Source organism: Ursus arctos, chromosome X (genome assembly GCF_023065955.2).
Source record: "Ursus arctos isolate Adak ecotype North America chromosome X, UrsArc2.0, whole genome shotgun sequence".
Lineage (NCBI taxonomy): Eukaryota > Metazoa > Chordata > Mammalia > Carnivora > Ursidae > Ursus > Ursus arctos.
This window is the reverse complement of record NC_079873.1, coordinates 103,246,806-103,262,672: the sequence shown is the minus strand read 5'-3', so window position 1 is coordinate 103,262,672 and position 15,867 is coordinate 103,246,806. Positions and strand designations below refer to the sequence as shown.

The window sequence follows — 15,867 nt, the reverse complement described above, 5'->3', positions numbered from 1 at the left end:
TTCCAACATTCATGCTATATCTGACTTTTGTTCTGATCCCCATTCAGTCTCTTCAAACTGTGAGTGTGTGTGTGTGTGTGTGTGTGTGTGTGTGTGTGTGTGTTTACCTTTTAGTACACCTCGTAGTCTTTTGTTGAAATCTGAACATGATGTACTGGGTGAAAAGAACTTCAGTAAATAGGACTTTAGTGGTGTGGTAGTTAAATGTGGGGAAGCATTCTATAGTCCTGTGATTAGGTCTCAGTCTTTTAGTGAACATATACCTCCGGACTGTGAATTTCACAAGTGTTGCTCAGTTTTTTCTCGCCCCTTACTTGGGACAGGATGGCTGGAGGGGGCTATATTTGAGTATTTCCCTTCTCCCGGTCAATTAGGCTCTGGTAATACCCTAGCAGGTTAGGCTCTGGTAAAATAGTTTCTTGTGAAGGCAGGCCTTGTTAAGAACAGAATGCTCTGCTGTACTTCAAAATGGTTTCTTTTCCCCTCCCCCGATGGAAGCACAAGAGGATTTTTCTCCAATATTCATTGTAAGTACTTGGTTACAGTCCTAGAGATAAAACTCACAAAAGTATAGAAACCTCACTATGACTGGGTCCCTCTGGACTTTTTAAATCTCAGACTTGTCCACACTGAGCCTCCAGCAATTAGCCAATTGCAATTTAGGTTTTCTTACTTGCCACCAGTTCCTGTGGAGCTTCCTGCTCATAGTTTTCTGGTCTGGTGAGTTGTGATTCTCCGGATTTGCCTGTCTCTCCAGTTTCAGGGGTGGCAGTTTGCCCTGAGACCTTACTTCTCTGGTGGATCTAAGATGAGTTGTTGATTTTTCAGTTTATTCAGTTTTTTATTTGTCATTAGGATGGAATGGTGACTTCTAAACTCCTTACACACTAGACCAGAAACCAGAAGTTTTGTGTCTTAATGTTTACATTTACCTTTCTTCTGTAGGACAGTAAAGGTTACATTTTTAAAAATAACTGCCCTGCAAAATTATTGTGTGGACAGTCATCAGTTCAAGACAATTAGCGCTGCACTTTATCATTATAGAGCTCTTATCATTTGCTGCCTTCCAAATAAAAGTGACCAGTGTTAGCTGGGAATATCTGAGTTATATTTGGGGTGATGAATTTCAAGCATGATGATGACTTCAGGGTGTTGGAATCCTATGTTCCTTTACAAAAATGGTTCTGTGTGCTTTTGTGTCCATCTCTTGCTGCTATAGCCACCTGAAACCTAAAGTTGCTCAGGAGACTTTTTATACATGTCAGTTAAAAACTACCAAGTTTTCATGGTACTAAGGTGAACCACAAAGAATATGGATAGATGGGTGTTTGACTTTATATTGATTGCTTAGCCTTAGTATCACAGGCAGAAGCTCTGAAGGAAGAAAATGACAGCCTCCGTTGGCAGCTCGATGCCTATAGGAATGAGGTAGAATTGCTCAAGCAAGAACAAGGCAAAGCCCCCAAAGAAGACGACCCAAACAAGGAACAGCAGCTGAAACTCCTGCAGCAAGCCCTGCAAGGAATGCAACAGGTAAAGGCCTTTTGGTGTTCTGAGCTTTTAGGAAGGCTAGCACCAGCTCCTCGCCTGGAAAAAGGTCCCCCGCCAGCAAAGAGAATAGCTAAACTCTTATTCTTCTTGATATTCTGTTCTCTGGCATAGCCGAGGAAGGGATTGTGTGTTAATGGTTAATGAAATACCCTGGCCAATCCAGAGGTAGCAGTGGATCACCAATTTTCAAAGGATGAACATTTAGTGAAAAATACTTGACAGTAAAACTACACCAAACATAATCTAATCTTTTCTTTCTGCTTCAGAAGGTGCTTTGGGATCTGGACAGGGCCTCAGGGTCTTTATGAAGAATCTCACTTATTTAGATATGAAAAAGTAGTATCTACTGATCCAGTGCTGGACCATACAGCCTGTTAGAAGAAATGGCAGGAATCCTACCCTTGCTTGTTCAGTATCAATGCTTTGGGCACATAATATCAATTTGCTTTTATTTTGGTTTGTTTTCACAGTCATTTATGTGAATGAGTTTACCTGCACATTATTCCAAGTATAAAAAGTAAAGTAAATAGGTGCATCCAACTATAATTGCATTCAAATACAACAGTGTGTAATAGATGCTCAATGTCTAGATGTTTTATGTAACCATCACCACAGTGAGCCTACAATTTAAAAGATATCACCATCTGTTCTCATCATAATAAAGGAGTAGTATTTTTGAGTAAGGGTACTATCCTCTTCTGTCTTGCCAGATGACCATCCATTTTCCTTACAATTTAAATTGAGCAATAATTTTTTTGATTGTATCCCTTGGAATTGTCTAGGGTAAAGCTTATTGCTGGCTGGAAATCACAAACTGTGAACAAGGAGTCTCTTCTGGCACTAAGAGCCCCATGTTCCTATCACTTCTGCTACCACTGTCTTCCTGTGTGACAAGCAATATCACATTAATATTTCACCTTTCCTATTAGCAAAATGTGTGAAGTAATGCTTACCTTCCTTTTACTGTCACTGTGGAATTTAATTAGAGCACGTAAATTATATCTGAGAGCTTTCCACCAAAAAAATGCATCTCTTCAGCTAGACTTCAAAGAATTTTGACAACATATATTGTACTGTGTGTCTTTTAGCTCTTCCAATGGTCTTTTGCAAGCCTCTGAAAATCAAAACTTTGGAAACATGTTTTGTTGCTTTTCTCTCTTACCTTGATTTTGAAACTTTTCCACATAAGGACAATTCTGCTACTGAAATACAATTTAAAGAGGACGACCTTTTTTTTTTTTTTTCATTTCATCACTTCAGTGACCTCTGAAACAATTAGGTCTCTACATCCTGACAATTTAATTTCTCTCATTTTGATTACTTTTTATTAGAAAATAGCTTTATAAACAAGATAAAGGTTCTCCCATCTTATCCCAAAAAGAAGTATAGTCTAACATAGTGGTAAAGAGCATGGACTGTGGTGTTGACCCAACCTGGGTTTAAATCCCAACTCTGCCGCTTACTATCTGAATGGCCTAAGGCAAAGCACTAAACCTCTGTAAGCCTCAGGATTATGTATCATGGGGTTACTTGAAGTTTATATGAGACAACACATATGAAACCCTATCCACGATGCGTGTTAGATGTTAGATGCTAAATAAGTAATATTTTTGTAATCGTTAATGGTGATGAATCCAGTTCCTTGCCTACTGATGTAGAAACAAACATTTGTGAAATGTTTTCCTCACAGAAATTGAACTTGGCTTAGAAAATAGCTATTTGAAAGAATGCTTTACAACATTAAGTTCTATCCAGCAATCAAGATGTTGTCCACATGGGATTAACACTATACCCTATCCTTACCCCTGGTTAGAATAGAAAAGTTAAGTGATTAGATCAGTTAGTTTCTCAGATGCTTTCTGAAATATGAACAAATCCAAAGGATGTTCCTAAGAGCTAGATAAAATAATTTTAAGTGAAAAGTACCTTGATTTTCCCTTTGGTATCTCTGCATGGAGAAATGATTGTGTGGGCTGGGAGAAAGTGAGGCAGGCCAGCTTACTATCTAATTTCAGCCAGGGTTTTTAAATGAAGTGTGGCTCCTCAAGACTTGATTGTCTTTGGTCTTTCTTGTAGCATCTACTCAAAGTCCAAGAGGAATACAAAAGGAAAGAAGCTGAACTTGAAAAAGTCAAGGATGACAAGTTGCAGATGGAAAAAATGTTGGAAAATCTTAAAGAAAAGGTACATCAGTCCTCTGTGAACCTTTGCCCTTGCCCTCCCGCTCCCCCCCTTGCAGTGGCAGTGAAAATGCCCTGCAAGTTCCTGCAGTAGGAACCACCATGGAATGCTTGGCTGAGTAGGGATTAAAAGCCCCCTGTCTGGAGTAATTCTTGAATCAAGGGCTCTGCCTTTAGATGTGAGTCCTTGGCATATCTAAGGATTCTGGAGAGTGTACTTTTCAATGAATACAGTTAGTCCATCTCTAAAATTCCTCAGTCTTTCCCTCTTGGAAAAGACCAGCATGTACACCTCATTCTGGCTTCATCTTGCCAAGTGAAAAGCAACACAGAAAACGCAGGTGAAAAAAAAAAAAGAAAATGTGGGTGACACAGAGTACCTTTAAATGAAGCATTTCATTAAAGGAAGAAACACAAGTACAACTAGAACATGGACATTTCTTTGCAGACACTCCATCTAGTGTAATAATGAGCAGCTGCAGGTGAAATAGCCCAAACCTGAAGGGTAGAAAACGTGTGGAAAGTAAAAAAAGACAGAATATTCTAATGCTTGATGATTGCAGCATGGAAGGGCAAGATGGGACTTTGTAGCAATAAGAGCCACCAGTGAGGGCCTCTTAGGGAGTCTCCTAACATCTGGATAGGTTAATGTGTCACAAGCATGAATCAGGTGCCCAGTCTACTTAAGGTGTGTGAAGTCTACCAATGGTGTCTCCCAACAGTACCTCCCTAATCATCTGTGTGCCTGAACATTCAACTGAAGCAATCCTCAAAAAGGAAGGCCCATTGACCGTAACTGCCTGATTTTAATGTCTCAGAAGGAAGAGATTAGGAGCTCAGACCAAGAGCCAGAAATCAACAGTGCTACTGTTCCACAAGAGCTCGTGCTCTTTATCTCTGGCACTCAGCTCAGGAAGATGCAATGTGTACAGGCCCCGGGTATGTTTGCCAGCATAGTGACTTCCCCCAGAGTGCCATTAAGAACTGGCAGCCTTGGTGTAGTTGAAACAAATGATTGAAAGTGTTTTCTTCTGGAGGCCATTTGCAATATGCTTTTAATTCTTCCACTTCATAAAACCAGCTCACTTTCCAATTTTGTGGGTGCTATTAAAAAAACGAGCACAATCCCAGAGAAATTCATTTATCAAGCATTTAATTGAAAAGTGCCAAAGCTACTCTGTGTAGCAGGAATTTCCCTATACTTCCAGAGCTGCAAAAATGGCTCAAAGCTGCTACATAGCCGTTTTGCTTCTTGCGTAAAATGGAGTGCGTAATCAGGAGACTATCGATAGACATGAGGTTATGCTAATGACGTTATGCTTAGAATCATTCTTTAGGATTGACATCACAAATTAATTTAAGGGCATTTTTAGTGTAAGGGCATTTTGGGCGTTTTAGTGTAAGCTGCTTTCTGCTTTATAAAGTATTTTATGTAAAGAAGCAAGAGGTCAAATGGCACAGAAGAAACTTAACGTATTGTGCCTTAGTTTGTTTTTCATCCTGAACCGGAATATACCAAGAAGTGGCAGCTAAAGAGGATAAGGAAGGAGAGCCAACTGATAGTCAGGAAAATGTGAGTCAGAATGTTTTTCTCCTGTTACTGTAAGCAAAGTTTCTTTCAGAGAAAGTCATGACAGTTCATTATAAACTGATCTTCTGTGGGAAGCTGATTTGTGACCAAATATTTCAACCTGACACAATTAGGTTAGGAAGCAAAGTACCATTACGTTAGACTGCAAAAATAATTCCAGGTTGAAAGGAAGTCAATAAGTTTTGGTGAGAAGGGATCTCTTTTGTTTTTGTTTGGGTTTCTTGACAGTAAACCGTAGTGTGAGTTATTGTCAGTGTTTTGCAATATAACAATGTGACTTCTGTCTGTTTTACTGCAGAAAGAGCTAGCTCTTTGAATCTACCAGTAAGATTCAAGGTGATAAACATCTCTTCAGTATGCCTTCTAATTTTTTAAATGCCAGCTATAATAAAATTGAAGTCAGGTTTCAGTAAGCCTACATTTCTATTCGAGGTGGCTAAAACTTCTCAGGATGCCTATACATCCTAAATCAGCCCCAACCTGTTAAACTCTTATGCTTAAGAAATGGCTTACTGGATCATTTAATGTTTTAAGGGGGTTAGAAGGAGATGTACGACCCATGGCTTAGAAGTGAACCAGTATTTTAAATCAAACTTGGCATGATGCCTGGATTGGATTCTAAAGGCCAAAGATTGAGTAGGTCATCAAGAAAGGCTTCCCTTCTGACTATAGCCAGGAAGCCTGTAAATCCACAAAACAACATGTCTTGCAGCATAGACCATTCATTTCATTCAGTGGCAACATCCTGGAAGCTTTGAAGGCATCTTCAAAGAAAACAGGACACCTGTCTGAGGGCTTGTGGAAGGGAAGAAGTGACAAAGCATTTGAGTCAGCCATAATCTGCCCCCACTAGCATTTCCCCAGCATTTTCTTTTCTAATAGCAGTAAGACTGGAAGCAGTGATTCCTTTTATTCGTTCTTTTCAAGGCACTTCCTTCATGTTTATAATACAGAAAAGATGTTCTCAGTGCCCAAAGAGAGAAAGATCCATGAAAGGTCTGGATGTATTTTTCAGTTTGATTGCTGGTCATGAATTTCACTTGAGTATCTCTTATGAAATATACCTGCTATGCTCAGAAAGAACTTTCAACAACAAAGAAGGCCACTGAGTAATGATATTTTGGTTATGGTCATTTCCGGATATGAAGTCAGGAATATCCTAACTGATAATGTCCTTATCAGACAGAAGAGAGAGCTGATAGTCAATAAATGGAAGTTCTAATTTTTAGTTCAAAAGCCAACAGTTGATTATCTGGGAGTATGTTAGCAACATAGATTCCCCACTCAGAGATGGGGCCTGCCTTTAGCAGACTGTGGACCTAAAATTAAGAAGAATAGTCCTTTTGACAGTGGATGGCCTGGCATGAAATCTAGGCTCTACCACATCCTAGAAATGTGATCTAAGGTGGTTTACCTAATTTACCTGAGCCTAACTTTCCTCATTTGTAGAGTGGAGCTAACGCATACCTAACAGTGTCTGGCATCTAGTGGGCAGTAAATGTTGGATCTGGTTCTTCAGATTACCTGTATAGAGCCAAGAATGATGAAGGTGGGAAAAAAAATTAGCAAAGATGAATGTCTAAATTTTGGAACCATGTGAAGAAGTTTGGGATGATCTGTGATGCTTTTGCATAAATTAATGCTATTTTCTCTCCCATTCAGTCATCAAAATTGTACAGTATTGCTTTTGGGTACTACTTTAAAAAGTTCCCTGTTGCATAATCAAATCCAAGTCTGTTACCCACTAAGGTGAACTGACCCAGGAAGCATATTATTCCCATAGGAAAGCTGTGCTTCTGTACTGTGTACATCGAGCCAGGACAGTGACTACCCTCTTGAGAAGACCCTGAACAGCAGCCCTATCAAATCTGAACGTGACATTCTACTCGTGGGTAAGGAACACACACATACAATGTATTGACTATGGTGGAGGGGGGAAGGGTTTCACCTAAGATGAATATACCCATCAGGCATTAATGAAGCATGACAATGCACAGACCCAGAGTCCTGAAGATGACAGGATAAGTATAGACTTTATAGAAATGGTAACAGCAGCTCCCAGTCCTCCTCAAGCTCCCGGGGTTGCTGCCACATCAAATGTGTGGGTGTAAGCACAAGAGTTGGTCTGCTGGAGAAACACATTGTACATTTTTTAAATCTCTATGTGAGGATAGCAGAGCCCTCTCACTCCCACTCAGGGTTATAGTGCATACGCTGTTTGGCAGAGAGCTTTCCCAGATGAGCCTCTGGAGGAAGTGTGTATGCCTCTCTGAAATTTTTTTCCAGGTTACTGGCAGATGACTCAGGAGGCTGTCTGTGGAATGTTGGACACTGGTGGGCTCTGATGAGATAAATGCTAGAATTGCTCTCATTATATAAAAATCCATCCACAGAAGCAAGATAGAACACATGGTTGAGGAGTAAGACAGACCTGGTTTCCTGTTTGACCCTACCATTTCCTTCCTGAGCTTCAGTTCCTCCATCTACACAATGGGCAGAATGATATTACCTATATCATAGGGCAGCTATGCGTATTAAATAAGATAATTCATTAGAATCCCTTAGCACAGTGTGCAGCCCATAGGAAGCCCTCAGTAAAATGAGAACCATTTTGCACTCCCAGTATACTGCACAAATGCTGTTGACTTGATATTCCATTTGGAGAACAGTGGCAGATTGAGGTCCTAAAATATTCGGCCATTTCCAAGGGGCTGATACTGGGCCTCAACAGATAATCCCAGCTGCCTTCTAGGAAGCTGAACCCCACAGTGGCCCACCCCAATCTCAGAAGTTCTCCACACTTATTGGCTTCTGCATATTTTGAAGATATATCTGCCTTCTTTGGTAATGGATATTGTAGTCAGATTTAACACTCTGATATGTTAATAAAGATGCACAAGGGGATCTGCCATTGAGTCTTCAAGAAAAGTGACAACTTATTTCCATTTTACAACTCAAAGTTCTTTAACAAATTGGCATGGCAACAGGGAGACCTGTCAGAGAAGAGCTGGGGATAGAAGGAAGCCTCTGTGAATGGATAGTTCTAGAAACAAAGATTCTTAAGATAAGTGTTTCTTGTTTTGTTTTTTAAAGAATATAGTCTTGGGCTGACAGAGAGAAAGGAAAATCTGTTTTTTAAATTGGTTCTTTGGGTATGAATCTACAGAAACTGCTTAGTGTTTTGAAACCTATGGAGTTATTTCTCAGCATTTGACAGACAGCCTGTCTTGGCCATAGCACCTAGAATTCCTTTGGACATGAACTGTCTTTTTTAGAATTTAAGTTTCTCAGCTTGAGTCAGCGTACAGCAATTCAATTTACCTTGTCATTTAAGCATCATGTAGTGTTATAAGTCGTAGTATCCATTTCAACAGATTTTGAACTCTACCATCAGCTCCTCCTGGATCCCCCAGCCCACCTCCTTGCCCTCTGATATTTGGACGATTTTCACAAAGAACCGATTTGAACCTCAAGCTACAACTCAAACTTGTGATATTCTTTATCAGTCACTTGAAGGAATAGACAGGTTGTAGTCTATAAACCAAATTTAGCTTTTATTTCCTGGCGGTTCTTGGCAAACTCAATTCTGGGTCTATTTGATGTTCTTAAGACTTTATGAAAGGAGAGGAATTCAAAAAATTTAAAGAAAGAAATAGTAGGCCTTTGAACAATTTATGTTCTACCTGTTGCCAGAGAAAAAAGTATTAGAACAATTAACCTGATGTCCAGAACAATCAAGGCAGTAGGTATAGCTACCAATCCACCCCATAGTGACACTGAGTAAAAATTGTGCACATTCCTGGAGGCTGTAAACTTCTATTTTAAAAAATGTGTTACTTGAAGAGATTTAGAACTCTAAGCACAAACAAATGCTAGTGACCACTTGAGTGAATGAAATGTTTGGCTTTTCTTTACAGAGCTACTCACAGAATAAAACCAAATATAATCAGCAGATTCTCTTGTGAGAGGCATGAAGTGAATCAGGCGAAGTACCTGATTTGTACTTTTACCACAACAGCAAGACACTATTAATGCATAAGAAGCTCAAGTCCAATTTAAAGACTGTGCAGAAGAACTGCAAAAAGCCAGCACAATCTAAATTCATTATAAAATTCTAAATTCATTGTGAAATGTAGAACTCCAATGGTCTTTTGCCATCATGAATGATGGAAGTGACTCCTCAAATGCCAGCTTTTCTCCATGTGATATAGTGTAGTGAGAAGCAATATATGCAGTGGGTTGTTGTACAGGTTAAATGAATAAAATGTATATAAACTTAGAATAGTGCCCAGTATGTAGTATGTGGTACATGTGAGTTAGCTCTCATCTCAAAGTATATAATGCTCAAGTGTAACCTCCATGGTATTGTCACTATAGGGATTATTTCCACATTTCTTCATGTCCATCCATTTGGAGCAAGTATTGAATACATCTGTTCCTACTTGCACCGTCTAGACAATAAGGTACGTGGGGTCCTGAAATGGGCATGCAAGGGGCCGGAGGGTACTTTCTTCAAGCATAAGTAAGTCTTTAGTAATCGCTCTAAGAAAATTTCCGTCACCTATTCTCACTGCGATGCAGTGCATAGCTTCTCTCTCACAAGTAGGGTGACCGTCTGCTTCCGTTTGCCTGGGACTACGGGGTTTCCTAGGACTTATGACTTCCAGTACCAGAACCAGAAAGTTGTGGGCAAACCCGAATGAGTTGACCACCCTCCTTCCAAGATACATTTTAGAAGAATTTTCCTCCTTTCTTTTAATTTCTATATAAGCTGCAAGTGACCCACTATCTCTCACCAGTCAACTTTTGTACCAGGCCTTTAGCCATTAGCAAATGTTAATGTTCAGAAGTCTTACTCCAGCCATCACTGTCACCACTGTCATTACCTGTGTTGAAATGATCAAGGCAGGGGCAAAAACAAAACAGGGGAGACAGTAAGTCTGTGACATGGACTCAAGTTCTGTTCATGGGTCGCTTCCTTCCCGGGATGCTGTTCTATGGGGGGGGGGATCACAAAGCACTGGGGGCAAGGGTAAGTATTAGTTCCCTAGAAAGTCAAGGATGCCTCATAGAAGCAGGAGGGGACTCTCGACCCCTCAGAATAAATAACCTCAAGATAGATTTTTTTTCAGAAGCCACATTCAGTTAAACCTGCTCGTGGATTGTATTCACTATTTCACAGGACCTGGGGCTCTTGAGACGTGGCCACTGAAATGCAGATTCCTGATAGTTGGATGTCCAAAAAGTTAAGCCATTTAAGCACATGTCCTCTTAACAGAGGCACTTGCGCATGTGGGCATCCAGCTCTGGTGATGCATCGTCCTCGTGGCATTTGTTTTAGTTTGAGCCAGCCCACCCCCCTCATTGAGCTCTGGGAAGTGATACCATTCCGCAATTAAACAGCCCATTTGGCAGCAAAGGGAGGGATCAAATGTGAGCACCAGAACTAAGTGGTAGGTTGAAGTGGTATGAAATTGAACTATGTGTCAGTAAAAATGGTCTGGTCCTTTTTTAAAAAAATTGTAAAAAAAAATAATGCATACATTTTTGTTAAAAATGTAAGCAACATAGAAAGCCAGTGAAAGGAAAGGGAAAGTGACCCAACCCCACCCTTCCAGGATCACCACTGTTAACAGTTTGGCATATCTTCTTTCAGACCATTTTCCATACCATATGCTGCACCTATATTGTATGTATACATCTATAAACATTGTATATTTATGGTTTTGGAATGGGGATTCAACTCTGTATGATACTCTGCAATGTGCATTTTTCACTTAACTGGCTACCGTCTACTACTAGCAGTGGGAAGAAAGCATGACTTCACTCCTATTCTCAGCCCATTTTCTCCTGAGCAACTTCCTGCCAGAGTAGTGACAGGGCCTCCCAAAGAGATTCTGCAGTGATGCCAACAGAATGGGGGGGGCCCCCCTCCCTCCAGCTTCAGGAACATTCAGTGTGGTGGCAACTGAGGGTTTCTCTCAGGATCCCCTAGTGCTCTTCAGTCAAGCCGTAGTGCAGGGTTCACAGTTAGGAAGGTTGCTACTCATGTCAAGATGACCACCTGAAACAAGTCCTAAAGGGGTCCGAAGATTTTTGTTTTTATATTGATGTGTGTGTGTGTGTGTGTGTGTGTGTGTGTGTGTGTGTGAAGTGGGGAGAGGGAGACAATGCACAGAAGTAGGAATATAGGGCATTCCTTATTTCTGTCATTTTTCCTTTGTAAAGCAATGCATGTGTGAAGAATTCTGCCCTGCCTCCCTCCCCTCCCAAAAGGCTTTGCAGCTTCAGTCGGCCTGCACACAGCAGCAGCATTGATCAGCTGTCGTTCGGCTGGCTGCAAATCCAAGCCCGTCCACACAACTGACACCAGCTCTTTTCATTAAAAGCTCGATGGTGATCAATCCCCAAAATGGCATGCTAAGTGAAAGAAACTAGTCACAAAAGACTATATATATATTATATGATTGCACATATATAAAATTTCCAGAAAATTCAAAACTGCAGTGAAAAAATCCAAGTCAGGGATTGGGAGGGACGATTGACTACAAAGGAACATGAAGGAACCTTCTGTGGGTGATAGAATGTTCTAAAACTAAATTGTGGTGAGAGTTGCCCAATTGTATAAATGTACTAAAATTCATCAAACTCCACACATAGAGTAGGTGAATTTGTTGTATGTAAATTATTACCTACATACAGCAGTTACGAAACCCGTACAAGGGAAGCACGGGGGGCCGTGTGTGGAGGGTGGAACTGCTTCTGAGTGGAGCGCCTCTGTCTGGCCCGCAGATCTGCACCAGCGATGTGGAGTCTCTCATGAGCAAGCTGCAGCACACCTTCAGGCAGGAAATGACCGGGGTTGGAGCCAGTCTGGAGAAGAGGTGGAAGTTCTGTGGCTTCGAGGGCCTGAAACTGACCTGAATGCCGCGGCCTGACAGCCTGGGCTCCTGCAGATGAATGTGCAGTGGACATGCTGAGAAAGTGATTTGTATTCGCAATGGTTTTCAAGTGGGAAGTGCTTTAAATTTGCCGGGTCATTCCCCGAATATCTTTTGAGTTAAAATAAGGATCCTAGAGCAGCACCTCGAGCTACAGGCCCTAAAAAGAAATGGACTCAGACCCTCAAGCACTGTAATTTGCTCCCATTCTGTCAGTGGCTTGTCTCTTTTATTAGTGATATTGAAAAAGGCCTGAGGCTAAAGAGTATTTGGGGTGTTTTCAGTGTCTGTACTACTGTCGTAGAGTTTGGTATTTTTTTAAACACTGTTAATTGAAATGTTTTGATGATTTGTATGTGATTTGTGTTTCAAAACTTCTCTTCAGATTAATGTTGCTACTGGGGAGAGGAATGAGAGGAGCACTAGGTACTCCATAACTGATGTGGTCTTTCCGATCCCCAGTAAGCCAGTAAGTGAATAACACAGCATCTTCTAGAAGGTGCCTGACCAGGCTCACCTTTTAAAAGACAAAGCATGGTTTGTGGCTTTTTGCAAAATTACTGTGAACCAAAAGTTGACAAATGTTCCAAAGTTATTTTCTCTAATATAGCAGATTAAAAACATCTAGATGTATTCGCAGAAAACAAGTGTCCAGTATGACTGGCATGTGTATGTGCTATTCAGAATCACCTTGTAAATAGTCTGCTTTTAAAGGAGGGCACGTTTAGTTTTCTATGAATTAAAACACGTGTGCGCATGTGCACATGCACATACACACACACGTTAGCAGAAGGGATTCATTTTAATATGCCTTCCCTCTGGCCTTCTTATAAAGTCTGTTGGTCCCTTTTCTTCTGCCGTCAGCGTGTTGAATTGCAAACCATGTACCGCTGTAAATACTATGTTCACTTCAAGCTGAATGTTTGCAAATAGTTGATATGAGTAATAGTAGAACACTCCCGGTAACGAATGAGCCCGGGTGTGTGAGGTTTCCTGCAAATAGCTCAGCTCTGCCTGGAGCGCCGATGGCTGGGGGCACCTCCCGTTCTGTGGTGCCCACCAGCAGTTTGCAATGGCGGAGTGTACGTGGACCAGTCAGGAAGTCCTGCTTGATGGAAACGAAAGGGAAAGGATGAGGATTTGGGGCTAATATCCTGAGGCACAGATGATCCTTTCTTCTGTGGTGTTGCTGGTGCCTATAGTAACACGAGCATGCCCTCCCTTGAGTCTTGATTCAAAGTAAAAGAATGTACTAATAAGTAAGCAAAGCCAATGAAGAGTATTTCAGGAAAATGCTTTGTAAATGAGATGCCAGTAGTGTTCAAAGTTGTATTTTTCAAAGATAAATATTCCTTTTTTATACCTCAGTTTGGTGTTCTGTTTTGAATTACTTGTTCTCTAATCCTTTAGTGAATCATCTCGATTTCTTCTTTGGACTACCAGAAAGAAGATGCTAAACCTTCGCCTTGACAACTAGCAATAGGGCCCCACAGCCGCTCAGTCATGCTGAAAGCTGGCTTCCCCCTGAAGCACACAGCTGTGGCGTGAGCAGGGAGCTACAGTTCTGTTTCTAGCCTCCTCCCTGAAGCCGCGCTGGCTTCTGCGCTACAGAAGCCTTAGCTTTGTCAGTCTCAGAGGTCCTGGAATGCCTTATTTTAATAACATCTTTGAAATCAAGGGAAATTTGCCACTGATCAATTATTTCTTATTTAAATAAGTTAAATGCCATGAAATTTTAAAACAACAAATTTTAAAGCAGCAACTGTTACACCAAGGCCCCTTGCTGTCCTTCACTTAATCAACTTGTGCTACAAATGTTCTCTTTCTATTATTCTGGCCAGTTGAGTCCAGGTGTACTCCTCCCAGCCTGCTCAGATACACTGGTTGTGAGGGTTAAGTTTGTGTGTCAAGGTGGCTAGGCTATAGTGCCCAGTTGCTTAATCAAACACCAGTCTAGACGCTGTGAAGGTATGTTTGAAAAGATATCATTAATATTGAAACTGGTAGACTTTGAATCGAAGCAGATTGTCCTCCATAATGTTGCTGGACCTCATCTAGTCCATTAAAGACCTGAAGTCCTCTGAGGAGAGAGGAATTGTGCCTCCAGATTGCCTTTGGATTCACGACTGTAGCATTAACACCTGCCAGAATTTCCAGACTGCTGGCCAGCCCTACAAATTTCAAATTTGCCAGCCCCCACCATCACATGAGCCAATTCCTTAAAATAAATTCGTGTGTGTGTGTGTGTGTGTGTATACACATCTGACTGGTTCTGTTTCTTTGGTGAACCCTGACTACTATGCTAGTCCAAAGTTGTCATAATGTGTAAAAATAAAATCCATTTGCATTATATTACATAATCAAATTGCAGCACATACCATCTCACAATTCTTCCCATCCATTATAGAAATATATTAATGAAGCTATTTTGCCTTGCAACTGCTCAGTGCTATTTATTCTATCTATTGTTCTTTATTCTGCTTAAATTTTGAAGTATTACTGTTTTGTTATTTTTAGGAGATCCAATAGTTAGATTTTTCCAGATAATAATGAATAGAAGCATTTTTTAATTTTACAAATGGTTGTTTTATCTCTCTTTCCAGTCCTGTGACATCTCTAGTTCTGATTCTTTAATGTTACCAAGTTGCTTGTTAAATGTTCTCAGTGAAAATGAAATAGTTTTCAGAGCAAACTAAGCACTTACCTATGTTCTAGTTATACAAAGTTTTGTTCTTAATTGGGCCGAAAACTGTATGTTTTTCATAGAATGCAGAATAAACTATATCCCTTGAAAAGACAGCATAGATGTGCAAGACCTTTGACTCACCTGCTGGAACTGGGTAAGCCCTTGGGATTCTTAGCTGTCTTGGACCGTCTCTCAGACCCAGCTTCACTTTTCACCACAATCGCTCCCATTTGCTGAGCGCCTATTATGCTGTCCTGCCCCCTACGGTCACTTCCTGCCTGTGTGTCAAGTTACACGGACATGAGAGCTTCAATTTCCTTATGGGTAAATTTCAGGAAAAATAGTACCTGATAGTGGTGGTAAAGAGTCATCAAGATAGCATGTACAAATTGCCCAGCCAGTGCCTGGACCATAGCGAGTTCACAATAAAGAGTTATGATTAGGATTCAGCCAAAAAGAATTATAAGCTATGACCTTACCCTCACTTTAAGAAAAATATTTCTGTGTTCACACCTAGAATTGTGGAGTCATTCATGAGGCTTTGCTCAATATAAAGTGCCCAGTACTAATTGTGGGGTATTTCAAACATTCAGGCCCAGCACCCCCCCCCCCCCCAGGCATTATGGTGCACAAAACGAGTGTGCCTGGTGCTTGCCCTCAAGGAGCTAGAAGAGCAGGCTTTAACACACTGGACTTAAATCCTTCACCCTGTAGCCAAGACCATGAAAGCTCAGCATGAAAAATATTCAGTGTTGACCAACTGTCAATGGTGTGAATAAGATAGTAATGATGGCTCACTCTTGAGACCTGAATTATTATTCTCTGTGCCCCCACGCACCCCCCACATCCAGTCCCAGAGTGTAAATTCTAGGAAGGAGAGTATGGTCCTCATTTGTCTTGTTCAGTGTCACATCCCAA

At 40.9% G+C, this 15,867-nt stretch overlaps 1 protein-coding gene across 17 annotated transcripts in view; it reads left to right on the top strand.

Moving 5' to 3' along the window:
• ENOX2 (ecto-NOX disulfide-thiol exchanger 2) overlaps positions 1-15,062 on the top strand; it is a 264,447-nt gene extending 249,385 nt beyond the window's left edge. For 16 of the 17 annotated variants that reach the window (XM_057314455.1, XM_057314462.1, XM_057314484.1 and 13 more), the window contains 5 exons: positions 1,352-1,533; positions 3,628-3,735; positions 7,106-7,214; positions 9,700-9,785; positions 12,115-15,062. In XM_057314455.1, coding sequence (XP_057170438.1) covers positions 1,352-1,533; positions 3,628-3,735; positions 7,106-7,214; positions 9,700-9,785; positions 12,115-12,246 — 617 coding nt within the window. In that variant the 3' untranslated portion in view covers positions 12,247-15,062. The remainder of the gene's footprint in view (positions 1-1,351; positions 1,534-3,627; positions 3,736-7,105; positions 7,215-9,699; positions 9,786-12,114) is intronic. The other variant, XM_057314466.1, reaches the window with a different exon arrangement.
• Positions 15,063-15,867: the final 805 nt, after the last annotated feature.